Genomic DNA, 26790 nt, shown 5'->3' with positions numbered 1-26790 from the left:
ACATCTTTCAGGACTATAGTTCTTGAACATAAAACAAGCAGATGTGCTAGAGGGTAGCATGCTTGACTCTAGAATTTAAGGATCCCATTAGCTAAGTCTTTGGGTTTTTCGGAGCTGAACTAGTACCTGAAAAGGTTGGGCCACAGGCTTGAGGATTATGCGTGTTTTACAGTGTACCTTGCTGCATAGCAGTTTTCTTGATGCTGGTGGGTGGCCTAGTGTTCATCTAACCCATTTCATGACCAACCTACCTTATCATGGGAGTCTTCCTGAGGTGGCAAGTGTTCTAATAGCCTTTAAGTGCTTGACCCACACCCACCAATTTTTGCAGCCTTTTGGCTTCTGAGATCCTCACTAGCAGTAGCCGTTATCCACCTAAAACAGGACAAACATGGGGATATTAATGTATTGAGAGTCTCACTGAGATGTTAGTCTGTCCTGGCCACAGGAAGGCCTTGAGTGCACTGCATCACCAATTCCTGTGGAACCTGCTGAGATTTTCCATCCAGGGAATTGTGGGCTGAAAAGCAAGAGGCTTGGCCCTGGGCTAACCCTCTGCCAGCGCAGCTGGGCTCCAGGTGACTATACAAGTTCAATGGCTCATGGAATATCTGTCTGCCCGCTCAAGTCTATGTGCCCTATAAATAATGCCAATTCGATTGGGAGCTCAAACACAAAAATAGTGGCACTCAGAAGAACTTACCTGTAGACTTGGAAATGTGAGAAAGACGGTGATTTCGAAGGGATCATGAGAGCGTGCCCAGTTTTCTTATTGAATGCTGGCCAGAAGTTCTGCTTCAAGCCCCAACACTGTCCCAAGCCTGTTAAATAACAAAACCTGAACAAAGTAAATTTTAAAAATCTAATTTGCTTTATTAACTGATTCATGAGTCAGGCAGGATCCCATCTAGCAAGTAGAGGGAAGCATCAAAGGGCTACAGAAAAGGAAGTGTTTTTAAACATGTAGAAGCAGTGGAAGAAAGGAAACGATTAGCCAAGAACCCATTGTTTTAGGCTAGGTTTCCCTTCTAAGAGGGATGAAGGGGTCTATTAGTCAGCTTCCTAGTGCTGACCAGGAAATCTCCATGTTGACTAGTTGAGGGCTACATTTCTGTGGGGCTGATGCAGTTAGGTGCAGCATTAAGTGCTGCTTTACTGACTTGAGGCCTTAACCTAAGTGACATCATTTTCAGGCTGTGATTTTCTTTTTAACAATGGTGACAAAAACGTTGAGGCACCTGGGGGGCTCAGGTGGTGAAGCACCTGTCTTCGGCCCAGGTCACGATCCCTGGGCTCTATGATCCCTGGGTCCTGGATGGAGCCCTGCAACAGGATCCCTGCTCAGTGGGGAAGCCTGCTTCTCCCTCTCCCACTCCCCCACCTGGTGCTCTCTCTGTCTCTTTCTGTGTCAAATAAAATCTTTAAAAAGTAAATAAATAAATTCATCTACATAAAATCTCAAAACAATGAACAGTGACAAAAATAAACAAACACCTTGTGGAGAATTGCCAGGGTAGAGAAGCAAAATGCAAAACCTTTGCTACTTGGCTCTCTTGAACGCTTGACCTAGTTTGTTCCCAGGAGTATTTGTGTTTAGAGGCCAAGTCATCTTCTTCAGTGAAGTCCGCTGTCCCATGTATCTTATAAAGCAGTGATTCTCAAGGTATGACAGTAGGGGTGGGTTGGGGTGGAGGGGGATTTTGCTCCCCCGGTGTTAAAAAGAAAACCATAGACCCCGAATGATATCAATTCCATTGAGTTCCTAAATTGTGGATTAATATTAATCTAATTCCAATTTAGGGGCACCTGGCTAGCTGAGTAAAGTGTGGAACTCTTGATCTTATGGTTGTGGGTTCCAGCCCCACATTGGTGTGGAGTTTACTTAAGAAAATAAAATGCGTAAGAAAAAGAAATCGTAAGCAAAAATATTAAACAAATAATTGCAGTTTCGAATTTCTCCAGAAAAGTAGTCTTTACCAGTAGTCAGGATTTGGGTGGTTGTTGTTAGTGCCAGTCTTCCCCTTGGGCCCTTTCCATCCCCCAAAGGCGAGGGAGTCACGAGCAGATAAGACCCCTTGCCTCTCCCCACAAGGCAAAGTGGTCTTTCCCGGAACAATCCTTTCCATTTGCTGGCGAGTTGCTTGCCCCACCGTCCTGCTATCCACACCTTCCAAGTTGTAGCATTCCTCGGAGCATTCTTCTGTTTGCTAGATGGGATGTGACCTGATTTGTGAATTATTTAATAAAGTCAGTTAGCTCTTTAGCAATAATCGCGCCTCGGATAAACCTCATTGGCTACGTACGATCCTGCCACTGCGCCAAGGTCAGTTGGATCTTGAAAGCTCAGTTGAACGTTCTGTTGAACGCCGTGGGTACGGGGGTGCGTCTCCAGACGAAACACAGAGCTCCCAGTCACATATGAATGTTAAGCTGGCCCTGTGCTTTGCCTGAACATCAAATATAACAGGTCAGCGTGTATTTTATCTGGAGGGTGTCCCCCTCCTGCGCAGGTCAGGCCCCCACGACCACGACCCAGGCCAGGCGGCCAGGCCCTGCGGGTTCCCAGCCGGCGTTGCCTGAGGGGGAGCTCGGGGCGGGCAGGGGCCGCGGGGCCTGCCCGGGTGCTGGGTCCGCAGCTGTGGGCGCAGCTCCCCGCGCCGCGGTTCTCGCCTCTTTCCCAGGTGCCCGGGGGCCTGCGACGACTGTCCCTGTGCTGGGAAGGCGAAGGCCGCCTCTTGCCCGAGCTCCCGCCCTGGGGCGCGGAGAGGCTTCGCGCCTCGGGGAGCAGGAGCCGCGGGCGTCCGCGCTCCTCGGGGCTGAGCCGCGGTGCAGTGCCGCGGCCCCCGGCGTGCCCACTGCGGGCGGAGGCCCTCTCGGGTCCCTCTAGGCTCCGCGGAGGCCGGGCCTCTCGGTGGTCGCTGGGGCCGGGCGGGCCGGGGCGGGCGGGGCCGCAGAAGGAGCCCAGGCGCGGGGAGCCCATTGGTGCCGGACGTTGCGTGGCCGCGACGCTTCAGGCCCGGGCTTCCGGGCGCTCGGGCTCCTCGCAGCCGGCCCCGCAGACCTCGGCCCGGCGCGCAGGTACGTGTGGGCCCCGAGCGGGGACAGGCCGGTTTGGCTGTGCGAGAGGCCGGGCCTGGCGTTGCGTTTTCTCAACGGTGCTCCAGGCGTTGGGCCTCGCTGTGGCGCGGAGGCTGCGCGGGAGGGACTGGGACGGGGACGGTGGGCTTCTGGGGCCGCGGGGAGGCGGGCGGAGACCTTTGGGCCGCCACGGTGCTGGGCTGCGGGATGCCAGGGGAGGAGTGGTCGGACCTGTACCCGGAGCGGGGGCTGCGGTGAGGCCGGCTGCAGGGCAGGTCGCGTCCACGTGGGCTCAGGGCGGGTGCGGCCCCGTCCGCACGGGCTCACGGAGGGTGCGGGCCCCATTAACGCGGGCTCGGGGCGGGTGCGGGTCCCGTCCACGCGGGCTCAGGGAGCGGTGGGTCCGGGGCGGGCAGGGTGCAGTGCACCTCTGGGGCCTCTGGCTGCTTCTGTGATTGTGGACTATCTGTTTTTCTCTGCCTTCTATCACTTTGATGTTGTGATGCGGGGCGGGGTCTCACCAAGGCTCCTCCCCCCCAGCCATTGTACAAATGGCTCGACCTTGATGCATTTACATTTATCAAACGTCTTATTTAAAAGAAATATTTTTGAAATAACGTAAGGATGACAAAAGTTCAGAAACTGGTACAAAGTATTGTCACGTTCTGTGCACTTAGACTCCCCAGGTGTAATTAACATCTAATGGAACAGAACAGGAAAACCAGAGCCCTAACATCTACACGGTTCATTCAGACTGGCCTGCTGGTCTCACCCACTTCCTTTCCGTGGTATAGGATCCAAGTTAGGATTTAGTTGCATTTACTTGTCTTGTCTCATTGGAACCTTTTACGTTTGATTTATTTATTTATTTATTATTATTTATTTATTTATTCATTTATTTTTAAAAGATTTTTTAAATTTATTAATGAGAGAGAGAGGCAGAGGTTGAGAAGCAGGCCCCACACAGGGAGCACGATGGGGGAACTCGATCCCGGTCTCCAAGATCATGACCTGGGCTGAAGGCCGCGCTAAACTGCTGAGCCACCCATGCGTCCCAACCTTTTACATTTTATTTTTTTTAAGATTTATTTATTTATCTATTTATCTATCTATTTATTTATTTATGATAGACATAGAGAGAGAGAGAGAGAGAGAGAGAGAGAGGCAGAGCCACAGGCAGAGGAATAAGCAGGCTCTACACCGGAGCCTGACGCGGGACTCTCTCTTGGGACTCCAGGATCGTGCCCTTTGCAAAGGCAGGCACTAAACCGCTGAGCCACCCAGGGATCCCCCAACCTCTTACATTTTAAACAGTGAAGGTCCTCTTACCCCCCACCACCCTTCAGAGTGGCCTTGGAAGCAGCAGGTCTCAGATGAGAGGGTCTTTTCTTCTTCCCTGCCGGCCCCATAGAGAACGTCCAGCAGGGCCTGTGGGCAGCTTTGGCACTTGTCACCGTCTGCCTTGACCCATCTAGTCAGGGCCTTTCAGCCTGTGCGGATTCTCCTCCTGCTTCTCAGGCCTACCTGCTTCTGTCCTGGTATCTCTGAAGATGCCGGCCTTGGCCATCTTCTCTTTCAGTGGGAGCATTTCCCCTGGGTGATCTCTTGTGGCTCCAAGGATTCTTGTGGGTTTGAGCCTACCCTATGTCCTCAGAGAACTCCCTCATCTGTGATTGCAGCCCAGGCCACTTCTCTGTTCCTGACTTACAGAGCCTGTGGCCTGCATGATACCTTGAAGGGTTATCTCAAAGCATTTCTGTCTCAGTATAAGCATATCTCAGCCTGAACTCACATCTGGTCTCCTCTTGTGCCCCCAGATCTGTGAATGCGACCACCGTACCCTCGCCACTCAGCCCATCCTAGGGTAGACCTCCCCGACCAGCTCTACCCCTGACCCCCAGTCAATCCAGACTTGGTTTCCTTTTTGAATCCTCCCTGGGCTGGCCCACTTTTCTCCCTGGGAACCACCATCCTGCCTTTTGTCCCCCTGTGCTTGCTCTATGCCCTCACTCAGTTGTCCACACCAGAGTCAGACTGAGCTAATTATTTTATTTTGTTTGTTTGTTTTTAGTTAAAGATTTTTATTTATTTATTCATGAGAGTGACAGAGAGTGAGAGAGACAGAGACATAGGCAGAGGGAGAAGCAGGCTCCGTGCAGGAAGCCTGATGGGGGACTCGATCCCGGATCCCAGAATCAGGCCCTGGGCTGAAGGCAGACGCTCAACCGCTCAACCGCTGAGTCACCTGGGGGGGTCCCAGACTAAGCTAATTAACATGTACAAGTGATTGTGTCATACTCTGCTTGTATTGTTTTAAAATTTGTCTTTAGGGATCCCTGGGTGGCGCAGCGGTTTAGCGCCTGCCTTTGGCCCAGGGCGCGATCCTGGAGACCCGGGATCGAATCCCACGTCGGGCTCCCGGTGCATGGAGCCTGCTTCTCCCTCTGCCTGTGTCTCTGCCTCTCTCTCTCTCTCTCTCTCTCTGTGTGTGACTATCATAAAAAAAAAAAAGATTAAAATTTGTCTTTACTATAAAGAGAGAGAGAGAGAAAGACAAATTAAGATACAGACCATTACAAACTGATGGTCAGGGATCACTGGGTGGCTCAGCAGTTTAGTGCCTGCTTTTGGCCCTGGGCCTGATTCTGGAGTCCCGGGATGGAGTCCCGTGTCGGGCTCTCTGCCTGGAGCGTGCTTCTCCCTCTGCCTGTGTCTCTGCTTCTCTCTCTCTGTCTCTCATAAATAAATAAACATCTTTAAAAAAGAGAGAGAGAGAGAGAAAGTCGGTGAAATAGGTGGCAGGAATTAAGGAGAGCACTTGTGATGAGCACCAGGAGATACTGGTATCTAGTATTGAATCACTAGATTGTATGCCTACTAATATAATACTGTATGTTAACTATCTAGGGTTAAAATAAAAACTCAATATTTAAAGAAGATGCAAAAGTAAATAAATAAAATTTCCCTGTGCTGTACAATAAGGTTCGTCTTCTTAATGGCGCCCTCAGGGCCCTGAAATGGCTGGTCCAGCCTCTTCCTCTACCCTCCCCCTTGGGTTCCTGCTTGGCCAAACCTTCAGGGAGCTTGCCACCAGCGTGCTCATCTGTCTTTGCAGAGAAGCGCTCCTTAGTCTTGGGGTTCACCCAGGTTTTGAAGCCTCCTACCTGGATCCCAAAGCTCCTGCCAGAGCACTTTTTCTGTAGTTGGCTGGCTCATCATTGTATAGGGAGACAGAAGTGGGGCGGTTTTCCTTGTGCCGTCTCGCTGACATCACGCCTGGTTGTTCAGGATGGATCACAGGTCACTTCTGCTGTTCAAGTCTCAGTAATTTTGTCTGTAGATCATTAACCACTGAAAGAGATGTGTTGAGATCTGCCGTTATTGTGATGGATTTTTCAGTTTCGAGAGTTCATTTCTATTGTGAAGTGGTTACTAAATGCATGAGGTTTAAAATGATTATAACCTAGTGAGTGAAACATTCTTTCCCTGTGCAGTAATCTTTTTCTCTGATAATGCTTCTGTTTATTTTTAATTCTAAAAGTTAGCAAAAAATAAAATTTACTACGTTAACCACTCTTCAGTAGTGTTAAGCATGCTCATATTGCTGTGCAGCCAATCTTCAGGACATTTTTATCTTCCAACATTGAAACCTTTGGCCATTAAACATCATCTTCCCATTTGCCCCTCCTCCCTCCACTGCTAACCACCATTCTACTTTCTGTTTTTATGAATTTAAGTACTGTCCATAGCACATCTAAATAGATCCATACAGTATTTGTCTTTTCATGACTGTTTTCTTTCATTTAGCTGAATGTCCTTAAGTTTCATCCATGCTGCAACATGTGACAAGATTTCCTTCCTTTGTAAGGCTGAATAGTATTCCATTGTAAGTATATACCACATTTTCTTTTTTTTTCTTTTTTTTCTTTTTTTTTTTTTATTTATTTATGATAGGCACACAGTAAGAGAGAGAGAGGCAGAGACACAGGCAGAGGGGAGAAGCAGGCTCTATGCACCGGGAGCCCGACGTGGGATTCGATCCCGGGTCTCCAGGATCGCGCCCTGGGCCAAAGGCAGGCGCTAAACCGCTGCGCCACCCAGGGATCCCTATAATTTTAACTTTTACGTTTATTTCTTTGATACATTTTGAGTTAAGTCTTTGTAGATGATGTCAGACAAGAGCCCACTTTATTGTTTTGCATGTAGATACTCCATTTTTTCTTTTTTTTTTTAACATTTATTTATTCATTTATTTATGATAGAGAGAGAGAGAGAGAGAGAGAGAGGCAGAGACACAGGAGGAGGGAGAAGCAGGCTCCATGCTGGGAGCCTGACGTGGGACTTGATCCCGGGACTCCAGGACTGCACCCTGGGCCAAAGGCAGGCACTAAACCACTGAGCCACCAGGGATCCCCGATATTCAGTTTTTTTCAACACCATTTGTTAAAGAGACTATCCTTTCCCTATTGAGTAGTTTTTACGTCCTTTTTGAAGATTACCTGACCATATACATGAGGGTTTATTTCTGGTTCTGTTACACTTCACTGGTCTGTATATCTGTCTTTATACCAGGGCCATGCTATTTTGACTTCTTTAGCCGGGCAATATATTGAAATGAGGACATGTGAATTTTCCAACTTTGTTCCTTTTTTCCAAAGTTATCTGGGCTATTTGGCTTCCCTTGATTCCAAATAATTTTAGGATGGATTTTTCGATTTCTGGGGGAAAAAATGGTATCGGGATTTTGATAGAGATTGCCTTGAACCTTTGAAGTACTTTGGGCAGCATTGACATTTTAGCAATATTAAGTCTATCAACTTATGAACGAAGATATCTATTTTTGTGTGTTTTTTAAAACGTTACTCTGACATATGTTTTCTCATTTTCAGCATATGATTCTTTCACTTCTTTCATTAGTCTTATTCCTGAATATCTTACTTTTTTCAGTGTTGTGGTAAATGTTGTGTTCTTAATGTCCACCTCAAATTGTTCATTGTTAACATATAGAGATGCAACTGATTTTTGGTGTGTTGGTTTTCATTTCTGCAACCTTGTTCAATTTGTTTACTGCTTCTAATTTTTTTTTAATCCTTACAATTTCTACATATAAGATCATGTTTTCTGCAAATATAATTATTCTTCTTCCTTTCCAACTTGGATGTCTTTTGTTTCTTTTTCTTGCCTAATTGCTCTGGCTAAGATTTCTAGTACTATATTTGATAGAAAGGCCAAAGTAAACAACTTTATCTTGATCCTGTTTTTAGAGGGAAAGTTTGAGTCTTTTGCTATTTTGTACATCAATTGGGATTTTTAAAAATATTTGGTCTTTATTATGTTTAGTTGGTTTACTTTTACTCCTAGTTTAGTAAGAGTTCTTTGCATGAAAGAGTATTAAATCTTGTTGAAGTGGATTTTTTTCATTATTTGCTATAAATATTTGGTTTTTAAAATTTTTTTCGATTTAAATTTAATTAGCCAACATATACCAAGTACATCATTATTTTCAGATGTAGAGTTAAAATAATCCATCAGTGAACATATGTTTTTTGTCTCTCATTCTGTTCACTGATTGTTTTCTCATGTTGAACTATCCTTGCATTCAAGAAATCTCCCTTTGTTGGGGTATATAATCCTTTCAATGTGCTATTGAATTTACTTTGTTTATAATATTTTCTTGAGGATCAATATTCATCAAGGGTATTGATCGTTAGTTTTCTTATAGTATCTGTTTGGCTCAAATATCAGGGTAATGCTGGCTTAGTTACTGTATTTTTCTGCTCCAGAGTGTCTTTTTGGATCTTTTCTATGATTTCTATCTTTATGTTAATATTCTCATTTTGTCATCCATTTCCTGATTTTGTCTCATTGTTTCTCTTGTTGTCTTTTAGCTCTTTGAATATATTTAACAAATGGCTTTCAATTCTTCACCAAGAAACTCAGTAGTCTGTCTTTTTTTAGGATTCATATCTGGAATCTTATTTTGTTTCTGTGACTGAGCCATGTTTCCCTGTTTCTTTGTATGCTCGTGATCTGCTGTTGAGATATGGCCATTTGGGAAAATGGCTTCTTCTCAGTCTTTATGGACTGGCTCTTCTCAGTCTTTATGGACTGGCTTTGTTCAGGAGAATACTTCACCAGTCAACCCTAGAATCTAGAAGTTTGGAACCTCACCAACATCTCCTGGTGATGCATTCTCTGGACCTGAGTGTGCACTTTTAATTTTAATGGTCTCAAGTTCCACAAACAGCGTGTCCCTAATTTCTTCTTAGAAATGTATAATTTTTCTCTCCCTGGCATCGGCATGTAAAACTACAGAATTTCTGCAGCTCTGGTGTGCCGTGGCACTTGCTTATATTTTCAGTAACCTCCAAACTGCTCCCATTCCCATCAATGCTCCATGTCTGATGAGGCATAAAATCTGTATCACCCAGGGAGCCCCCAGACAAGCCAGGGTGTTGGACTGATAGTCTACTCTGATTTCCACTCCAGGGTCGAGTCACTGTATTTACCCTGGCTGTGCCTTACTGATCTGAGTGGGGAGAGATCCATCTGTGCACAAAATGCCATGAAATCTCCTATGCTTTTAAAGGGAATCCCATCTTACTTTTCTGTTGGCCTGGGTTGTACACCATTTCAAGTGGGCTCTAGAGTTCTCACAAAGATATTCGGGTTCATCTTTGTTGTTAACTTGTATTTCCATGGGTAATGAGGGCCTGGAACTTTGAAGTCTACCATCTGCTGACATCACATCCTCTATATTTGTCTTTTGAACTGTCCTTATATTCCATTCTTTTCTTATAATGTCCTTTTCAAATGCTCGTATTGTGGTAATGCTCCTCTTATGAGTTTGGGTTGGTTTTGTGTGTGTGTGTTTGGAAGAGTTTGAGAAGAGCTGGCATTAATTGTTCTTTATGTGTTGGGTAAAATTCACCAGTGTGTACATTTGGGTTTTTGTTTATTTTTGGTTTGTTCGTTTGTTTTTTGGTTGGGAGAGTTTTCGTTACTGATTCAGTCTTTCTCCTACTTAATTGGACTGTTTCAATGATCTGTTTCTCCTGGCTCAGTCTTGATAGATTGTGTGTTTCTGAGAATTTCAGCCGTTCTTAAGTGGTGCAGTTTGTTTTTTGTTTTTTGTTTTTTTTTTAAATTTATTTATTTATGATAGTCACAGAGAGAGAGAGAGGGGCAGAGACACAGGCAGAGGGAGAAGCAGGCTTCATGCACCGGGAGCCCGATGTGGGATTTGATCCCAGGTCTCCAGGATCGCGCCCTGGGCCAAAGGCAGGCGCCAAACCACTGCGCCACCCAGGGATCCCAAGTTGTGCAGTTTGTTGGCATATAATCAATAATCAATTTGTAGTAGCCTCTATGATCTTTTGTTTCTGTGGTATCAGTTTTAGTCTCTCCTCTTTGAGATGTATTTTTGTTGATTTGTATTCTCTTTATTTCTAGGATACCGTAGCTAGGAGTTTATCAATTTTGTTGATCTTTTCAAAAAAACTAGTTCTTAGTTTGTTCATCTCTCCTATTATTTTTATGTTCTCTATTTTAATTATTTTGGCTCTAATCTTTTATTTCCTTTCTTCTGATAACTTTGGGCTTAGGTTATTCTTTTTTTTTTTAAAGATTTTATTTATTTATTCATGAGAGAGACACACAGAGAGAAAGAGAGACATAGGCAGAGGGAGAAGCGGGCTCCCTGTAGGGAACCCATTGTGATACTCAGTCTCAGGACCCCGGGATCTCAACCTGAGCCAAAGGCAGATGTTCAACCACTGAACCAGTTATTCTTTAAAAAAAAATTTTTTTTTGGGATCCCTGGGTGGCGCAACGGTTTAGCACCTGCCTTTGGTCCAGGGCGCAATCCTGGAGACCCGGGATCGAATCCCACGTCAGGCTCCCGGTGCATGGAGCCTGCTTCTCCCTCTGCATCTGTCTCTGCCTCTCTCTCTCTGTGTGACTATCATAAATAAATAAATAAATAAATAAATAAATAAATAAATAAATAAATAAATAATTTTTTGAATTTTAATTTAATTTTAAATTCAAATTTAGTTAATATAGAATGTTATGTTAGTTTCAGGTGTACAGTATAGTGATTCAGCACTTCCATATGTCACCTGGTGCCTATCACAAGTGCAGTCCTTAATCCCATGACTTATTTTACCCATCCCCCACTCCCCTCTGGTAGCCATCAATTTGTTCTCTATAGTTAAGAGTAATTTCCTGGTTTCTCTCTCTTCCTCTCTTCCTTAGCTCATTTTAAAATTTTTATTTATTTCTGTGAGAGAGCAAGTGAACACAAGCAGCAGGGAGGGAAAGAGGGAGAAGCATACTCCCCGCTGAGCAGGGAGTCCAATGTGGGACACGATCCCAGGATCCTGGGATCATGACCTGAGCCAAAGGCAGATGCTTCACCAACTGAACCAAGATCAGTTTTGCACATTTGCCCCCCTTTGCACATTTTTTTGTTTCTTAAATTACACTTAGGAATGAAATCATATAGCATTTGTGTTTCTCTGACTCACTTATTTCACTTAGCATTACTCTTAGCTCCATGTACGTCATTCCAAATGACGAGATTTCATTCTTTTGTATGGCTGAATAATACTCCATCGCATATGTACCACTTCTTCTTTATCCATTCATCTATTCTTTCTAGAGTTCCTTGAGATATTTATATATATATATTTTTTTTCTGTATGTATTTATAGCATTAAGCTCTCCTAGAAATCTTTTGCCACATCCTAAATGTTTTGGCATATTGTGTTTCCTTGTTTCATTTGTTTCAAGATACTAAGTATTTATGTAAGAAAGAGAACCCAGAAGTGGGTTGGGGCAGGGGGAAAGGAGAGGGAGAATCTTAAGCAGGCTCCACACTCACTGCAGATCCCCACACAGGGCTCGATCTCAAGATCCTGAGATCATGATCTGAGCCAAATCAGGAGTCAGATCTTAATGCTTAACAAAGAGCCACCCAGATGGCCTCAAGATACTTTTTAATTTCCCCCTTAAGTTATTCTATGAAAGAATTTTTTCTTCTTTGACCTGTTGGTTGTTAAGAGAATGTTGTTCCATAAGTAGTTCTTTAGGGGATCCCTGGGTGGCGCAGCGGTTTAGCGCCTGCCTTTGGCCCAGGGTGCGATCCTGGAGACCCGGGATCGAGTCCCACGTTGGGCTCCCGGTGCATGGAGCCTGCTTCTCCCTCTGCCTGTGTCTCTGCCTCTCTGTCTCTCTGTGTGTGACTATCATAAATAAATGAAAATTTAAAAAAAAAAGTAGTTCTTTATACATCTGGGACTTCACGAATACAGTGGTCACTGGCCAGGCACATGTGACAATTTACATTAAATTTAATTAAAATTATATAAAATTAAAAATTCACTTTCTCAATCACACTAGCCATACATATCAGATTGTAATAACCACATACCATATTGGGCAGCAGTAGTAGACAGTATTTCCTCTTTACAGTACGATCTATTGGTAGTCTTGATATAGAATAAGAGTTGTCAACCAGCTGCAATTTTGTTCCCCATGGGACGTAATGGCAATGTCTGGAAACATGTTTGATTTCACAAGTAGGGAAAGTATGCCGGTGTTTTACTGGCATCTAGTGGGTAGAGTTCCGGAAAGCTGTTAAAATCCCGTAATTCACAGGACAGCCCCCAGCAAGAGACTCATCCGGCCCACATGCCAGTAATTTTGATGGTGAAAACCTTTGACCTTATAATATGTTTTGCAGTGAGGTGGAGAGCTCGTTGTTTTTCCCTCTGATGGGCCAGTTGACTAGACCCCCTCTGCTGTGTGTGTACTCAATCCATCCTCTGCTTACTGCTGGTGAACATTAAGCTAAACATGTTTTTGTTGTTCACTTAAATGGTGGAGAAGGTCCTATTGCCTTGCTAATTAGCATACAATTTTTAAAAAGTCGACCTCTGCTGTCTTACAGATTCTTTGACTCTGCACATATAGACAAGTCTCTGTTCCTGGCTCATCATGGCTTCAACTTCAAGGTAAGTGCCTTTGATGAAAGCCTTTATGAAAGGCCATGCCCAGGACATTTTTAGCTCTTGGTCCTGCTGGCCTCACTAAGCATATGGTGTCTAGGAAAGAGAAAGGAGGAAGAGAGAGCAGAAAAGGGAGATTGAGGAAAGATGAGGCAAGCAGGGTAGTGTAGTGGTATAGGTGAGGCTTTGTAGCTCCAGGGTCTACACTGTGTCTGAAAATGTGATTTATTTTTCTCATCTTATATTTTTTTTTAAGATTATTATTTATTGAGAGAGAGAGAGAGAGAGAGAGAGAAAGAGCACAAGTGGGAGGTTAGAGAGAGAGGGAGAACACGCTCCAGATGGAGCACGAAGCCCGATGTCGGACTCGACCTCATGACCCTGAGATCAGGATCCAAGCTGAAACCAACAGTCGGTCACATAACTGACTGTGCCATCCAGGCTCCCTTTCCTCATCTTTTAACGCACAAGGTGCTTGCTAGTGGACTACCATGGTCCTTGCAAGCTTTACCATTCCATGAGTTTCTTTCCTTATTTTTTTCAAGTTTTTACTTAAATTCCAGTTAGTTAACATGTACTGTAATATTGGTTCAAGACTAGAATTCTTCACTTACCTATAACACCAATGCTCATCACAAGTGCCCTCCTCAGTGCCAATCACCACGCCAATCCCATGCCCACCTTCCCTCCAGCAAGCCTGCTTGTTCTCTGTACTAAAGAATCTCTTATAGTATACCTCCCACTCTTTTCCTTCCTTCCCCTATATTCGTGTGTTTGGTTGTTGTTGTTTTTTTAAATTCCACATATGAGTGAAATCATCTGGTACTTTCTCTGAGTGACTGACTTTGCTCAACATACATAATACACTCTAGTTCCTTCCATAGCATTGCAAAAGAGAATATCATCTTTTGATGACTGAGTAATATTCCATTGTCTGTCTGTCTATCTATCTGTCTACGTACGACATCTTCTTTGTCTGTTCATCAGTCCATGGACATTTGGGCTCTTTTCATAGTTTGTCTAATGTTGATAATGCCGCTGTAAATATTAGGGGGTGCATGTGCCCCTTCAGAGAAAATTCTTGTATCCTCTGGGTAAATACTTAATAGTGCTATTGCTAGGTCACACATAGGGTAGTTTTATTTTTAACTTCTTGAGGAACCTCCATACTGTTTTCCAGAGTGGCTGCACCAGTTTGCAGTCCCCCAAAGTGTAAGAGGGTTCCCCTTTCTCTGTAACCTTGCCAACATCTGTTGTTTTCTGTGTTGTTAATTTTAGACATTCTGACAGGTGTGAGAAGGGATTTCATCATGATTTTGGTTTGTATTTCCCTGATGATGAGTGATGTTGAGTATTCCCATGTGCCTGTTGGCCATTGTAGGTCTTCTTGGGAAGAACGTCTATTCTGTCACCGCCCCATTTCTTAAATGGATTATTTGGTTTTTGGGTGTTGAGTTTGATAAGTCCTTTGTAGATTTTGGATAAGAGCTCTTTATCTGATAGGTCATTTGCAAACATCTTCTCCCAGTCCATAGGTTGCCTTTTAGTTTTGTTGGTTGTTTCCTTTGCTGTGCAGAAGCTTTTCATCTTGATTAAGTCCCAGTAGTTCAGTTTTGGTTTTGTTTCCCTTGCCTTCGTACATGTATCTTGGAAGGAGTTACTGCGGCCAAGTTCAAAAAGGGTGTTGCCTGTGTTCTCCTCTAGGATTTTGATGGATTCTTGTCTCACATTTAGATCTTTCAACCCTTTTGAGTTTGTCTTATTGTGTGATGTAAGAGAACGGTCCAGTTTCAATTTTCTGCATGTGGCTGTCCAATTTTCCCAACACCACTTATTGAATAGACTGTGTTTTTTCAAGTGGCTATTCTTTCCTGCTTTGCTAAAGATTAGTTGACCATAGAATTGAGGGTCCATTTCTGGGTTCTCCATTCTGTTCCACTGATCTATGTGTCTGTTTTTGTGACAGTACCACACTGTCTTGATGACCACAGCTTTGTAATGCAGCTTGAAGTCAGCATTGTGATGCCCCAGCTTTGGTTTTCTTTTTCAACATTCCTCTGGCTTTTTAGGGTCTGTTGTGGTTCCATATAAATTTTAGTGTTGTGTGTTCCAGCTCTGTGAAAAATACTTGTGGTATTTTGATAGGGATTCCACGAATGTCTAGATCCCTCTGGGTAGGATAGACTTTTTCACAATATTCTCCCAATCCATGAACATAGAATGTTTTTCCATTTCTTTGTGTCTTCCTCAATTTCTTTCACAAATGTTCTGTCGTTTTCAGAGGACAGATCCTTTACCTCTTTGGCTAGGTTTATTCCTAGGTATCCAATTGTTTTGGTGCATTTAAATGAGATCAATTCCTTGATTTCTTTTTCTGCTGCTTCATAATTGGTGTATAGAAATATGAGAGATTTCTACATTGATTTTGTATCCTGCAACTTTCCTCATTTCGTGTTATCAGTTCTAGCAATTTTTTGCTGGATTCTGTTGGGTTTTCTAAATAGAGTATCATGTTATCTGCAAATAGTGTAAGTTTGACTTATTTGCTGGTTCAAATGGACTTCTGGTATTATTTTAAATAACAATGGTGAGAGTGGACATCCCGGTTTTGTTGCTGACCTTGGAGGAAAAGCTCTATTTGCCCCCATTGAGGACGATATTAGCTGTGGGTCTTTCATCCATAGCCTTTATGATGTTGAGCTATGTTCCCTCTATCCAGACTTTGTGGAGGGTTCTTATCAAGAATGGATGTTGTGCTTTGTCAGATGTTTTCTCTGCATCTATGGAGAGGATCATGTGGTTCTTACCTTTCTTTCATTAATGTGGTATATGATATTGATTGACTTGTGGATGTCGAACCCCCCTTGTAGCCCAGGAATAGATCTCACTTGATTGTGCTGAATGATTCTTTTAGTCTAGTAGTGGATTTGATTTCCTAGTATCTTGTTTGGAATTTTTGCATGCACATTCATCAGGGATTTTGGCCTCGTTGGGGTCTTTGTCTGGTTTTGGAGTCAAGGTAATGCTGTCTTCATAAAAAATGAATTTGGAGGGTTTTTTCCATTTCTACTTTTTGGAGCAATTTGAAAAGAATATGTAGTAGCTTTTCCTTAAATGTTTGGTAAAAGTTCCCGAGAAACCATGTGACCCTGACTTTTATTTGTTGGGAGATTTTTTTTTTTGTATTTTTTTTTTGTATTTTTTTTATTGGAGCTCGGTTTGTCAACATACAGTATAACACCCAGTGCTCAACCTGTCAAATGCCCTCCTCCGTGCCCATCACCCAGTCACCCCATCACCCCATCCCCCCTCCCGCCTCCCCTTCTACTACACCTTGTTTGTTTCCCAGAGTTAGGAGTCTCACTGCTTTGTCACCCTCTCTGATTTTTCATTGGGAAATTTTTAATTACTGATATAATTTATTTGCTGGTAATGGATCTGTTCACATTTTTTGTTTCTTCCTGATTCACTCTTGGTAGTTTATATGTTTCTAGGAATTTATCCCTTTCCTCCAGCTCCTAGTTTCACTGATCTGGTCTACTGCTTTTTTTGTTTCTTTATCATTTATTTCTGCTCAATCATGATTATTTCTCTCCTTCTTTTGCCTTTAGGCATTACTTACTGTACCTTTCCTAGCTCCCTTAGGGTAAGGCTAGGTTGTGTATTTGCACCTATTCTTGCATCTTGAGGTAGGCCTGTATTGCAGTATACTTTCCTCTTAGAACCACTTATAGACAAATAGAGCTTTTCCTCCAAGGTCAGCAAAAGTTTGAGACTGGCTTGTTTTCATTTTCATTTGCTTCCATGTATTTTTTATTTCCTTTTTAATTTTCTGATTAACCCATTTATTCTTTAGTATGGTCTTCTTTAACCTCCATGCATTTGTGGTTTTTCCAAATTTTTCCTTGTGATTGACTTTAGGTTTCATAGCATTGTGGTGAGCCATTATGCATGATATGATCTCAGTCTTTGTGTATTTGTTGTGGCCCGATAGGCAACCCAGTGTGCGATCTATTCTGGAGAATGTTCCATGTGCATTCAAGAAGAATGTGTATTCTGGTGCTTTCAGACAAAATGTTTGGAATATATCTGTTAAGACCATCCAGTCCGGTTTGTTATTTAAACCATTTTTTCCTTGTTGATTTTCAGGTAGATGATCTGCCTGTTGCTCTAAGTGAGGTGTTAAAGTCTCCTAATATTATTTCAGTGACTTTAAGTTTGTATTTAATTGATTTTTAGGTTTGGGCGCTCCAGTTTGGGGGGCATAAATATGTACAACTGTTAGATGTTCTTGTTGGATAGATCCTTTTATTATATTATAGTGCCCTTCTTCATGTCTTCTTACAGTCTTAGTTAAAGTCTAGTTTGTCTGATGTAAGTGTGGCTGCTGACTTTCTCTTGATGATCATTTGCATGGTACATGGTTCTCCATCCGCTCACTTTGAATCAACAAGTGTCTTTAAGTCTAAAGTGAGTTTCTTGTAGGCAGCATAGAGATGGGCCTTGTTTTTTATCCATTCTGATATCCTATGTCTGTTGGTGGGAGCAGTTAGTCTGTTTCCCTTCAGAGTGAGTGTTGATAGATATGAATTTAGTGCCATTGTGTTACTTGTGAGGTTGCTGTTCCTGTAGATTTTCTCTCCTCCTTTGTAGTCTTTATGGCTTTTGATCTTTCTTTACCTCTTGAAAAGTTCCCTTTAATATTTCTTGCGGGGGTAATGTAGTGGTCATGAACTCCTATTGTTTTTGTCTGGGAAACTCTTTTTCTCCCCTTCTATTCTGAATGACAGCCTTGCTGGAAAAGTATTTTTGGCTGCATATTATTCCCATTCAGCACGTTGAGTATATCATGCTTCTCCCTTCTGATCTGTTAGGTTTCTGTGGAGAGATCTGCTGCTAACCTTATTTCTCTTCCACTGTAATTATGCAGGGGACAATCCCAATCCTTTGGTATTGGTTAAGACCTGATTTGTGACCCAGTAATTTAATTTAGGGGTTTCTTTTCCATTGCTGCTCTCAGGATGTTTTCCTCATCTCTATATTTTGCAAATTCTACTCTAATATGTCTTGGTGTTGGCCTGCTTTTGTTGATTCTGGTCAGAGTTCTCTGTGCCCCCTGGATTTGGATGTCACCTTCCTTCAGCAGATTAGGGAGGCCTTCAGTATAACTTCCTAGAGTAAGCTGTCTGGCCCATTTCCCTGGAACTCCTATGCTCTGCCTGTTATTATGCTTTATGAGGTCACCCAGTTCTTTAAGTCTATATTCGTGATCTTTTTCTTTCCTTTGACTTTTCAGCTTCATTATTTCTCATAATTTAATTTTTTTAAATCACGTATTCATTCTTCTGCTTCTTCTATCCTTGCACTCATTGTATCTGGTGGATTTTGCATCTCGATTACAGGATTTTTTATTTCAGACTGACTAGTGTTTAGATCTTTTATCTCTGTGGTAAGGGACTCTCTGGTGTCTCTTACGCTTTTCTTAAGCCTAGAGAGTATCCTTAGATGTTGTTTTATTTTTATTCATTCATTTTTCTAAAGATTTTATTTATTTATTCATGAGAGACACAGAGAGAGAGAGATTGAGAGAGAGAAGCAGAGACACAGGCAGAGGGAGGAACAGGCTTCATGCAGGGAGCCCGACGTGGGACTCGATCCCAGGTCTCCAGGATCACACCCCGGGCTGCAGGCGGTGCTAAACCGCTGTGCCACCAGGGCTGCCCTTAGATGTTGTTTTAAATTCTGGGTCAGGCATATTACTTATATCTGTTGGAATAGATCCCTGGCTATGACCTTTTTTGTTCTTTCTTTTGGGATGAAGTCTTCCCTCTTGGCATTTTGCCTAAGTCTCTGTCTTCTAGGTGTTAGGAAAACCTTTATGTTTCCTTGTCATAGGGGTGATGACTGTATTAAGAAGAGGTTGTATGCTGACCAGGCAGGGCCTGGGCTTCAGGAAGTGTCTGGAGTATGCTGTGTACTCTGCTGCTGTGTTTTGGCAGCTCTTTCCCTTAGGTCACCTGTGCAGTGTTTCCGCCTGCCTGTAGTGTGCCCTTGTCCAGTGTGTGGTGACTTTTACCTAGGTGTGTGGTGGTCATCTTGGTAGAAAGGCTAGACCCAGTATCCACAACAGCTGGTGTTGTATCACTCCATGGTCTGTAGTCTTGGGTGTGGGGAGTGGGTGCTGGTTGTCTGGGGAGGGAGAGGCCCAGCTGCCTTTCTGGCTCTCAGGTACACTTGCCCTTTGAAGAAAGCACCTGCAGAGCATAAGGGGATGGGGATCGGTGTAAGTTTCTCAAGCTCCCACTTTGTTCTCTGTACTGCTGCCTGAAGTCCTCAGTGTTGACTAGGAGCGGATAAAAATGACATCATGCACTCAGTGTTCATACCCACAGCTATTCAGGAAGCCATCATAGAAGAGGGAACCATGTTCCCTCATAGGCCCCAGGCTTCCCTCAGATTCCTGCCTTCCCCCTGTCTGTGTCTGAGCTGTCTGACCCCCAGTGGCTCAGTGCTCCTTTTTTATCTCATGCATGCTGGCTGGGTTTCAAAACTCCAAATTTTAGGGACCCAGTGTGGCATGGAGCCACACTAATCGTCTGGGAGGGTCTGCCCATTGTGGCCGGTGCCACTATGTCCTTAAAGGGCCATCACGTGAACACACCGGGACTTGGAGTTTATGGTGAAGCACAGTGAAAAAGCCAGTGTCCAGGTGAGCTGCCCTCAGCAGCTGTCTCTGCTCCTATGGTAATGCGTGGGGCAGTTCAATGCTGTCTGCTGCCTGTTTTGTCCCTGAGTGGCAGTGCCACCTCTCCCAGATGCACTCCAGTGGGCCCCAGGGATCCTCAGACACGCTGTCTGCTGCTGGACCTCTGCCTCCCCCCCCCTCCACCCCAGGAGCACTTCAGAGCTGGCCAGGCTCCACCCATGGGGATGGTGTGGAGTTCTGAGATTCCAGACTCTGAGCTCCCCTGCTTCCAAGAACTTTCTATAATCAGCCCCTTTCGCTTTCTCCCCTCGATGGCTTTGGGGAAATGTTTCTCTTGTGCCCCACGCATGTCCTCTCCCACACGCACTCTCCTCTCTCCCTGACCAGGGCCTCCTCCCCCCTACACCTCCCCCAGATCCTGTCTCCCCCAGACCTACCTTCCAGGCTGTAGCCCCTTTTCTCCAAGTTCTGTGCTTTTCTCTCCATCCTCAGATCAGTTTCTTAGGTGTTCAGAATGATTTGGTATTTCTCTAGCTGTGGTCATGGGATGAGGCAAGCCTGCCCTCCTACTCCTTCCTCTTAATTCCTCCTCCCCTTGTCCAGCAGTCTGAACAGCCATGCGCAGGGGGTGTTTAGAGTGAGGTAGTGAGACTGGTGGAAGCCCTGGCTATCCTGGCCTGGATCTGCTGCTTGCAAGAGAGGCAGGGACACTTGTGAAGATGGCTACTGATCCCAGAGAAGCGCTTGGTCTGAGGTCCATGGGGAGGGCTTTTGTATCCTTGAAAACTAGGTTCCCTTCCTGGCCCACACAGAGCATAAGAAGTACCTTAGTTCCCTGAGGTCAGACCTCCCAGGCCTTGGTTCTAGCACAAAGGCTGATGAAGTCAGCATCACAAAGTGAGTCTGAACTCGAGAGTCCAAGGGCAGGTGTTCAGAGACTTTGCCTCTGTGTAAAGTCTGTTTCCTCCCTTGGGTTTGAAATTCTTTTAAGTGGCGCAGGACATCAGTAGTGCCCACCTTCCCCACCCTGTCCTTTCTCACACCCTGGTGGCCCTCCTCCGTCCCACTACAGAGGGCTTCCTGTGACAGCTGAACACACCTGAATGTCCTGATGGGGCCTCTAGACCCCTGGGGCTCTGGTCCGGGTGTCCTGGGCTCCTTGCTCCCCTGTTACTATATCTGAAGCCTCCTTGCTTGCAGATAGCCTGTCCTTTTGGGTTCCGGGACTTGTACCTGCAGCTCTCTTCCTGTGCCAGGGACACCCCATCTCCAGCTCTCTGTAAGGCCCACTCTCTTTCTCAGGTCACCCGTGTGGTGAGCCTTCACCCATGATCTATCGGAAATAGCAGCCCCAGTCCTAGTGTTTTGCTGTATTCTCTGAACCTGGTGCCGTCCCGCAGAGTTCCCTGTCTGTCCTCCTTCTCCTCCAGGGCAAATCAGGAGTGGAGCACGTCCACCGCCAGGCCCTGAGAAGCACCTCATCACAGTCGGTGCTCATTAAACACAAGTATCTCTTGACATCCAGTTAGTTCCCACGTGCACAGGAAGAGTTAGAAAGGCAGGGGTTTCCATGTTTTGTGAGTCTATCTGGCTTCTGAATTGCGGCTGCTACGTAGTAAGATGTCTAATATTGAGGGAACCATCTAAAAACATGTCTGAATCTGTTCAGGTCCTGAATTGGGGTAGTAAGGCTTCAAATAGGGAGAGTTTGGAAATTTGGGAAAGACGAAACTTATAATTGCTCAATTCGTAAGGGAAAGGGAAGACCCAGGTAAGACAGGGATGAAAGTAGGGCTGCTGAGGCCACTGAGTCAGAGGACATCACTGGTGTCACTTCAGCAGCTCAGGCTCCCTGGTGGTGGTTCCTCCCTGGGGATGACAGTGCCACCTGGACTTATCACTAGAGGCGATCTTCTCTTCAAAACACTTTAAGAAAGAAAGAAGAATGGAATATGTCCCTGGAGGTCCTCCCACTAAAATACTCCTGCACTTGAAAGTGTAACATGTGCTGGCCTGAAACTCAGTCACGCGGCCTGGAGCCTGATGGTGCTGGGTGTGACGTGCTGTTGGGGCCCAGGTGCTCTGAGGTGGGAGCCCTCTTCTCCAGGCAATGCTTTAACAGAGTTTCCTGCTGAAACACTGTCTCCTTGTGGCCTCTCCCCCCCTTGGTTCCTGTCATTGCAGCAGCTTCACTGTTGGGAGAGGTGCCAGTTCAAAGGCAAAGTCTGCGAAGCTGCTCGAGGTTCTGAATGCACTGGAGGAGAAGGAGGAGGAGCGCAGCCACAGCAGGCAGGAGATCTTCATTGCGCCACCTGACAGTGCCTCAGGGGACTTCACTGACGAGGACTCAGGGGATGAAGGTGGCCGACGAGGCTTCCACCTGCCCGGCAGCGTCCTGCATGCCTCCGTGGTGCCTGAGGACTCTGGCGCAGAGGAGGAGGAGGAGAAGGAGGAGGAGGAGAAGGAGGAGGAGGAGGAGGAGGAGAAGGAGCAGCTGTTGCAGCCGGCCTTGAAGAGACAGAGGGCAGTGGTGGAGCCTCGGCGTATTTGGACCAAGAGAGATATCCAAGCTGACTTCTGCAGCTGGACTGCATCCGATCCTCACATAGAGGATCTCAAGAGCCAGGAACTGAGTCCTGTTGGCCTCTTTGAGTTGTTTTTTGATGAAGGAACAATTAGTTTCATTGTTAATGAAACCAATCGTTATGCTTGGCAGAAAAATGTCAACCTGGGGCTCACAGCCCAGGAATTAAAGTGTGTTCTGGGCATTTTGATTTTAAGTGGGTATATATCCTATCCAAGGAGAAGGATGTTTTGGGAAACCTCTCCTGATTCCCATCATCATCTTGTGGCTGATGCAATCAGAAGGGACAGGTTCGAAGTGATCTTCTCCTACCTGCATTTTGCAGATAACAATGAGCTGGATGAAAGTGATAGGTTTGCCAAAGTCAGGCCTCTCATCGTCCGGATGAATTGCAATTTCCAGAAGCACGCACCCTTGGAAGAGTTCTACAGCTTTGGAGAGTCCACGTGTGAGTACTTTGGGCACCGGGGATCCAAGCAGCTGCCTGCAGGGAGGCCCATGCAGCTGGGCTACAAGATCTGGTGTGGGACAACCAGCAGGGGCTACCTGGTGTGGTTTGAGCCCTCACAGGGCACGCTGTTCACCAAATCAGACAGGGGTCTGGACCTAGGAGGCAGTATGGTGGTGAAGTTTGTGGATGCGCTTCAGGAGCGTGGCTGTCGGCCTTACCACATATTTTTCGACAAGGTTTTTACAAGTGTCAAACTCCTGTCCATTTTGAAGAAAAAGGGGGTGAAGGCCACAGGAACTGTTCATGAGTATAGGACTGAGCGATGTCCCCTCAAAGATCCCAAGGAACTTAAGAAAATGAAGAGAGGTTCATTTGATTATAAAGTCGATGAGAGCGAGGAGATTATCGTGTGCCGCTGGCACGATGGCAGTGTGGTCAACTTCTGCTCCAATGCTGTGGGCATAGAGCCGGTGGGGCTGACCAGCCATCCTTCAGGAGCAGCCAAAACACGGACCCAGGTCCATCAGCCCTCTCTGGTGAAGCTGTACCAGGAGAAGGGGGGCGGTGTCAGTCGGATGGACCAGAACATTGCTAAGTACAAGGTGAAGATCCGGGGCATGAAGTGGTATTCAAGCTTCATTGGCTATGTCATCGATGCCGCCCTGAATAATGCCTGGCAGCTGCACAGGATCTGCAGCCATGATGCCCAGGTGGACCTCCTGGCCTTCCGGAGATATGTGGCCTGTGTGTACCTAGAGAGCAATGCTAACGTGTCCTCCCAAGGGAGGCGAAGCAGGCGGCTAGAAACTGAGAGCCGCTTTGACATGATTGGGCACTGGATCGTCCACCAGGACAAGAGGACCCGGTGTGCCCTCTGCCACTCACAGACCAACACACGCTGTGAAAAATGCCAGAAGGGTGTCCACGCCAAGTGCTTCAGGGAGTACCATATCCGGTGATGCACGAGGGCCAGAGGGAGCCCTGTGGATGTTTGGTTTATAATGAGATTTTACAGCTACTTACATATAGTAGATGGAGCACCTGATTTTGTGTTGGGAAAAAGAGACCTGAATCCCTCATTATTTGCTTTTGTATTTTCTCCGTATCTCGGTTACACTTCTCTTTTTATTGTCTTCTGTGATGCCCACATGTAATATAAATTAGTATTTATATTGGCAATGATCGGTGTTTATAAATCTCTAGATTATACTCTTATTTACTTCAACAATGGGCCCTTTTTATTCAGATAAAAATCTTCCTTTGAGTTATACCTGAGTCCCAGTAAAGAAAATCAAATATAGCCAAAAACTTTGTGAAACTTTTATGAAGAGTAAAAAAGTTAGGTAATTGTATGCTACTGATGACAATCTAAGATGGAGCAATAGTATATAGGTATGGTATTGATGTGATGAAGGATATTTTATCATATTTATTTCACTTTAACACTAGCCGACTCTCCATGGATAGATATTTATCTACTTATCTCTGCCTTCTATTTATCCAGAGGGCTAGATTTGTAGACTCTATCAAGATTTTCTTGATAAAAATATTTTCCTGGGGCGACTAGGTGGCTCCCTTGGTGAAGTGTCAGCTTTCAGCTCAGATCATGATCCCAGGGTCCTGGGATGGAGTCCCACATCCAGCTGTCTGCTCACCGGGGAGTCTGTCTGTCTCTCTCCCCCACTTTCTTCCCCTGCTCCCCATGACTCATTCTCTCCCCCCCCTCAAATTAATTAATTAACTAAATATTTTCCTACTTTAAGTATATTCTTTTGGGATCCACTTTCATAACTAGAGCGAGATAGGAATCTCTCTCCCTGCCAAAACGATGGTTTGCATCATTTTCAAAAATATATGCATATTACCCCACTGATTTCAATTCTAACTGAAATTTTGGGTTAAGTATTAAAACACAGGAGTTATTCCAGACGACTAAAAGAAATACCTGTAAAAATTTGGACCTATCAAACATCAGAGAAAGGAACTTTTTTTTTTTACTTTTTAAAAATTCAATGTTTATTACTAATTTGGGGGTAGCATATAGTGATTCTCAATGGCAATAATAACCAGTGCTGGTTACATCAAGTGCCCTCTGTAACGCCCATCACCCAAACACCTCATCCCCCACCTCCCTCCCCTCCAGCAACCGTCAGTTTGTTTCCTATAGTTGAGTCTCTGTTGCTTTGCCTCCCTTGCTATTTTCATTCTATTTGATTTTTCCATTCCTTCACTTCCCTTATGTACATTGCTTTTGTTTCTTAAATTCCACATGTGAGTGAAATCATATGATATTTGTCTATATTTCTGACTTATTTTGCTTAGCCTGCCACCGTCTAGTTCCACCCACATTGTGGCAAGGGACAAGATTTCATTCTCTTTGCCAGCTCTGTAGTATTCCACTGTATAGAAATACCACCTCTTTTTCATCTATTCATCAGTCAACAGATATCTAGGTTCATTCCATAGTTTGGCTCTTGTGGACATTGCTGCTGTAAACATTGGGGTGCAAGGACCACTTTGAATCTGTAGCTTTGTGTCCTTTGAGTAAATACTTAGTTGTGCCATTGCTGGGTCGTAGGGTAGCTCTAGTTCTAACTTATTGAGGAACCTCCCTACTGTTTCCAGAGTGGCTGCAGGAGCTTGCATTCCCATGAATCAACAGTGCATGAGGGTTCCCCTTTCTCTGCATCCTCACCAGCATCTGTGGTTTCCGGAGTTGTTCATTTCAGCCATCTGATGGTGGTTTGCCATTGTGTTTTTGAGTTGCATTTCCCTGATGATGAGGGACCTTGAGCATTTTTTTTCACATGTGTGGTAGCCATTTACCTGTTTCATTTGCAAATATTGAACCACCCCTGCAAAAACAAGGCCAATTTAAGAGTTGAATTATTACCTGGGAAAATGTGCTTCCTTAACACAAGGATAAAGGAATACAGAACTGCAGCTGGAGTCCTGGCTCCACCAGGCAAGTCTGTCTGATGGAATTTCAGTCGGGAAGTAAGCTACATAAGGCAGGTAGCTCGTCACTGTTCTGGCAAAGTGGGCACACATACCTGGTTTTTGGAAGCATCCACGGTGGACAGACCGGTCCCTGACACAGCAAGTTTAAAGCTGGAGCGGCTGTGGCAGGGAAATCTGGGAATGTGTCTCCCTCGCTGGCTGTGAGGAAAGGCCAGGGGAATCCCTAAGGAGCAACACCAGGCACACGGGGCTAGCTGCTGCACACTGTGCACTTGGCTGGTGATGCTGACACTCTGGGCAGAGTGGCCTGTCCCAGCACTTACTGGTCTCCATCATCATGTCTCCAGTGCTTACGTTTTTGTGCCCTAGTTTTTTTTTTTTTTTTAAATCACATTTATGTTAGTTTTTCAAACCACTAGCATTTAGCTTTATGATTTTCCCCAGCATGCACCTGCTTTCTTTTAATGAAGCTCTGCTTTTATATTTGTAATGTAGTTGCTTCTCTCTTCTGTTCTATTTGCTATTCTTCTTTGGCTTCTTTTTTTTTTTTTTTTTTTTTTTAGGATTTTATTTATTTATGAGAGACACAGAGAGAGAGGCAGAGGCACAGGCAGAGAGAGAGAGGGAGACTCCATGAAGGGAGTCTGACGCTCGATCCCAGGTCTCCAGGATCGTGGAAGGTGCTGCTTGTTACTCGACTTATGTTCCATGGAATCTGTGAGGTACGATCATACTTACATTCAAGGCTTGCTGTTTTGTGTCACCAGTCTGCTCCTGCTTCTTTATCCCTCTTTCTGCTTTTTTGGTTTGATGAATTATTTTCATTGTTCCCTTTCAATCTTAATTATTCCGTTTTCTCCCTTCAAGATTCAGCTTTATTTCTTTTTTCAATTAATTATCTTCATGGTGTTACTTCTCCTCTGCTGACTTTCTAGTTCTGCATATCCAGGATCATGTCCTGGGCCGAAGGCAGCGCTAAACCACTGCCACCTGGGCTGCC

General features: G+C 44.8%; 1 protein-coding gene across 14 annotated transcripts in view; it reads left to right on the top strand.

The window, feature by feature from the left end:
• Positions 1–2958: 2958 nt before the first annotated feature.
• Positions 2959–26790, top strand: part of PGBD2 (piggyBac transposable element derived 2) — a 111637-nt gene continuing 87805 nt past the window's right edge. For 7 of the 14 annotated variants that reach the window (XR_008665646.1, XR_008665647.1, XR_008665639.1 and 4 more), the window contains exons 1-2: positions 3034–3078; positions 13031–13094. Coding sequence is in view for 3 of the 14 variants with exons in the window: in XM_055334807.1 (XP_055190782.1) it covers positions 13078–13094; positions 21979–23788 (1827 nt within the window). In the remaining 11 variants the exon portion in view is untranslated. Of the gene's footprint in view, positions 3079–6885; positions 6965–13030; positions 13095–21978; positions 24003–26353; positions 26513–26790 lie in introns of those variants that run through there. The other 7 variants (XR_008665644.1, XR_008665640.1, XM_055334809.1 and 4 more) reach the window with 6 other exon arrangements.

This window comes from Nyctereutes procyonoides, unplaced genomic scaffold, assembly GCF_905146905.1.
Source record: "Nyctereutes procyonoides isolate TBG_1078 unplaced genomic scaffold, NYPRO_anot_genome, whole genome shotgun sequence".
NCBI classification, from domain to species: Eukaryota; Metazoa; Chordata; class Mammalia; order Carnivora; family Canidae; genus Nyctereutes; species Nyctereutes procyonoides.
The sequence above is the reverse complement of the archived record's forward strand: the minus strand, read 5'-3'. Positions and strand labels throughout refer to the sequence as shown.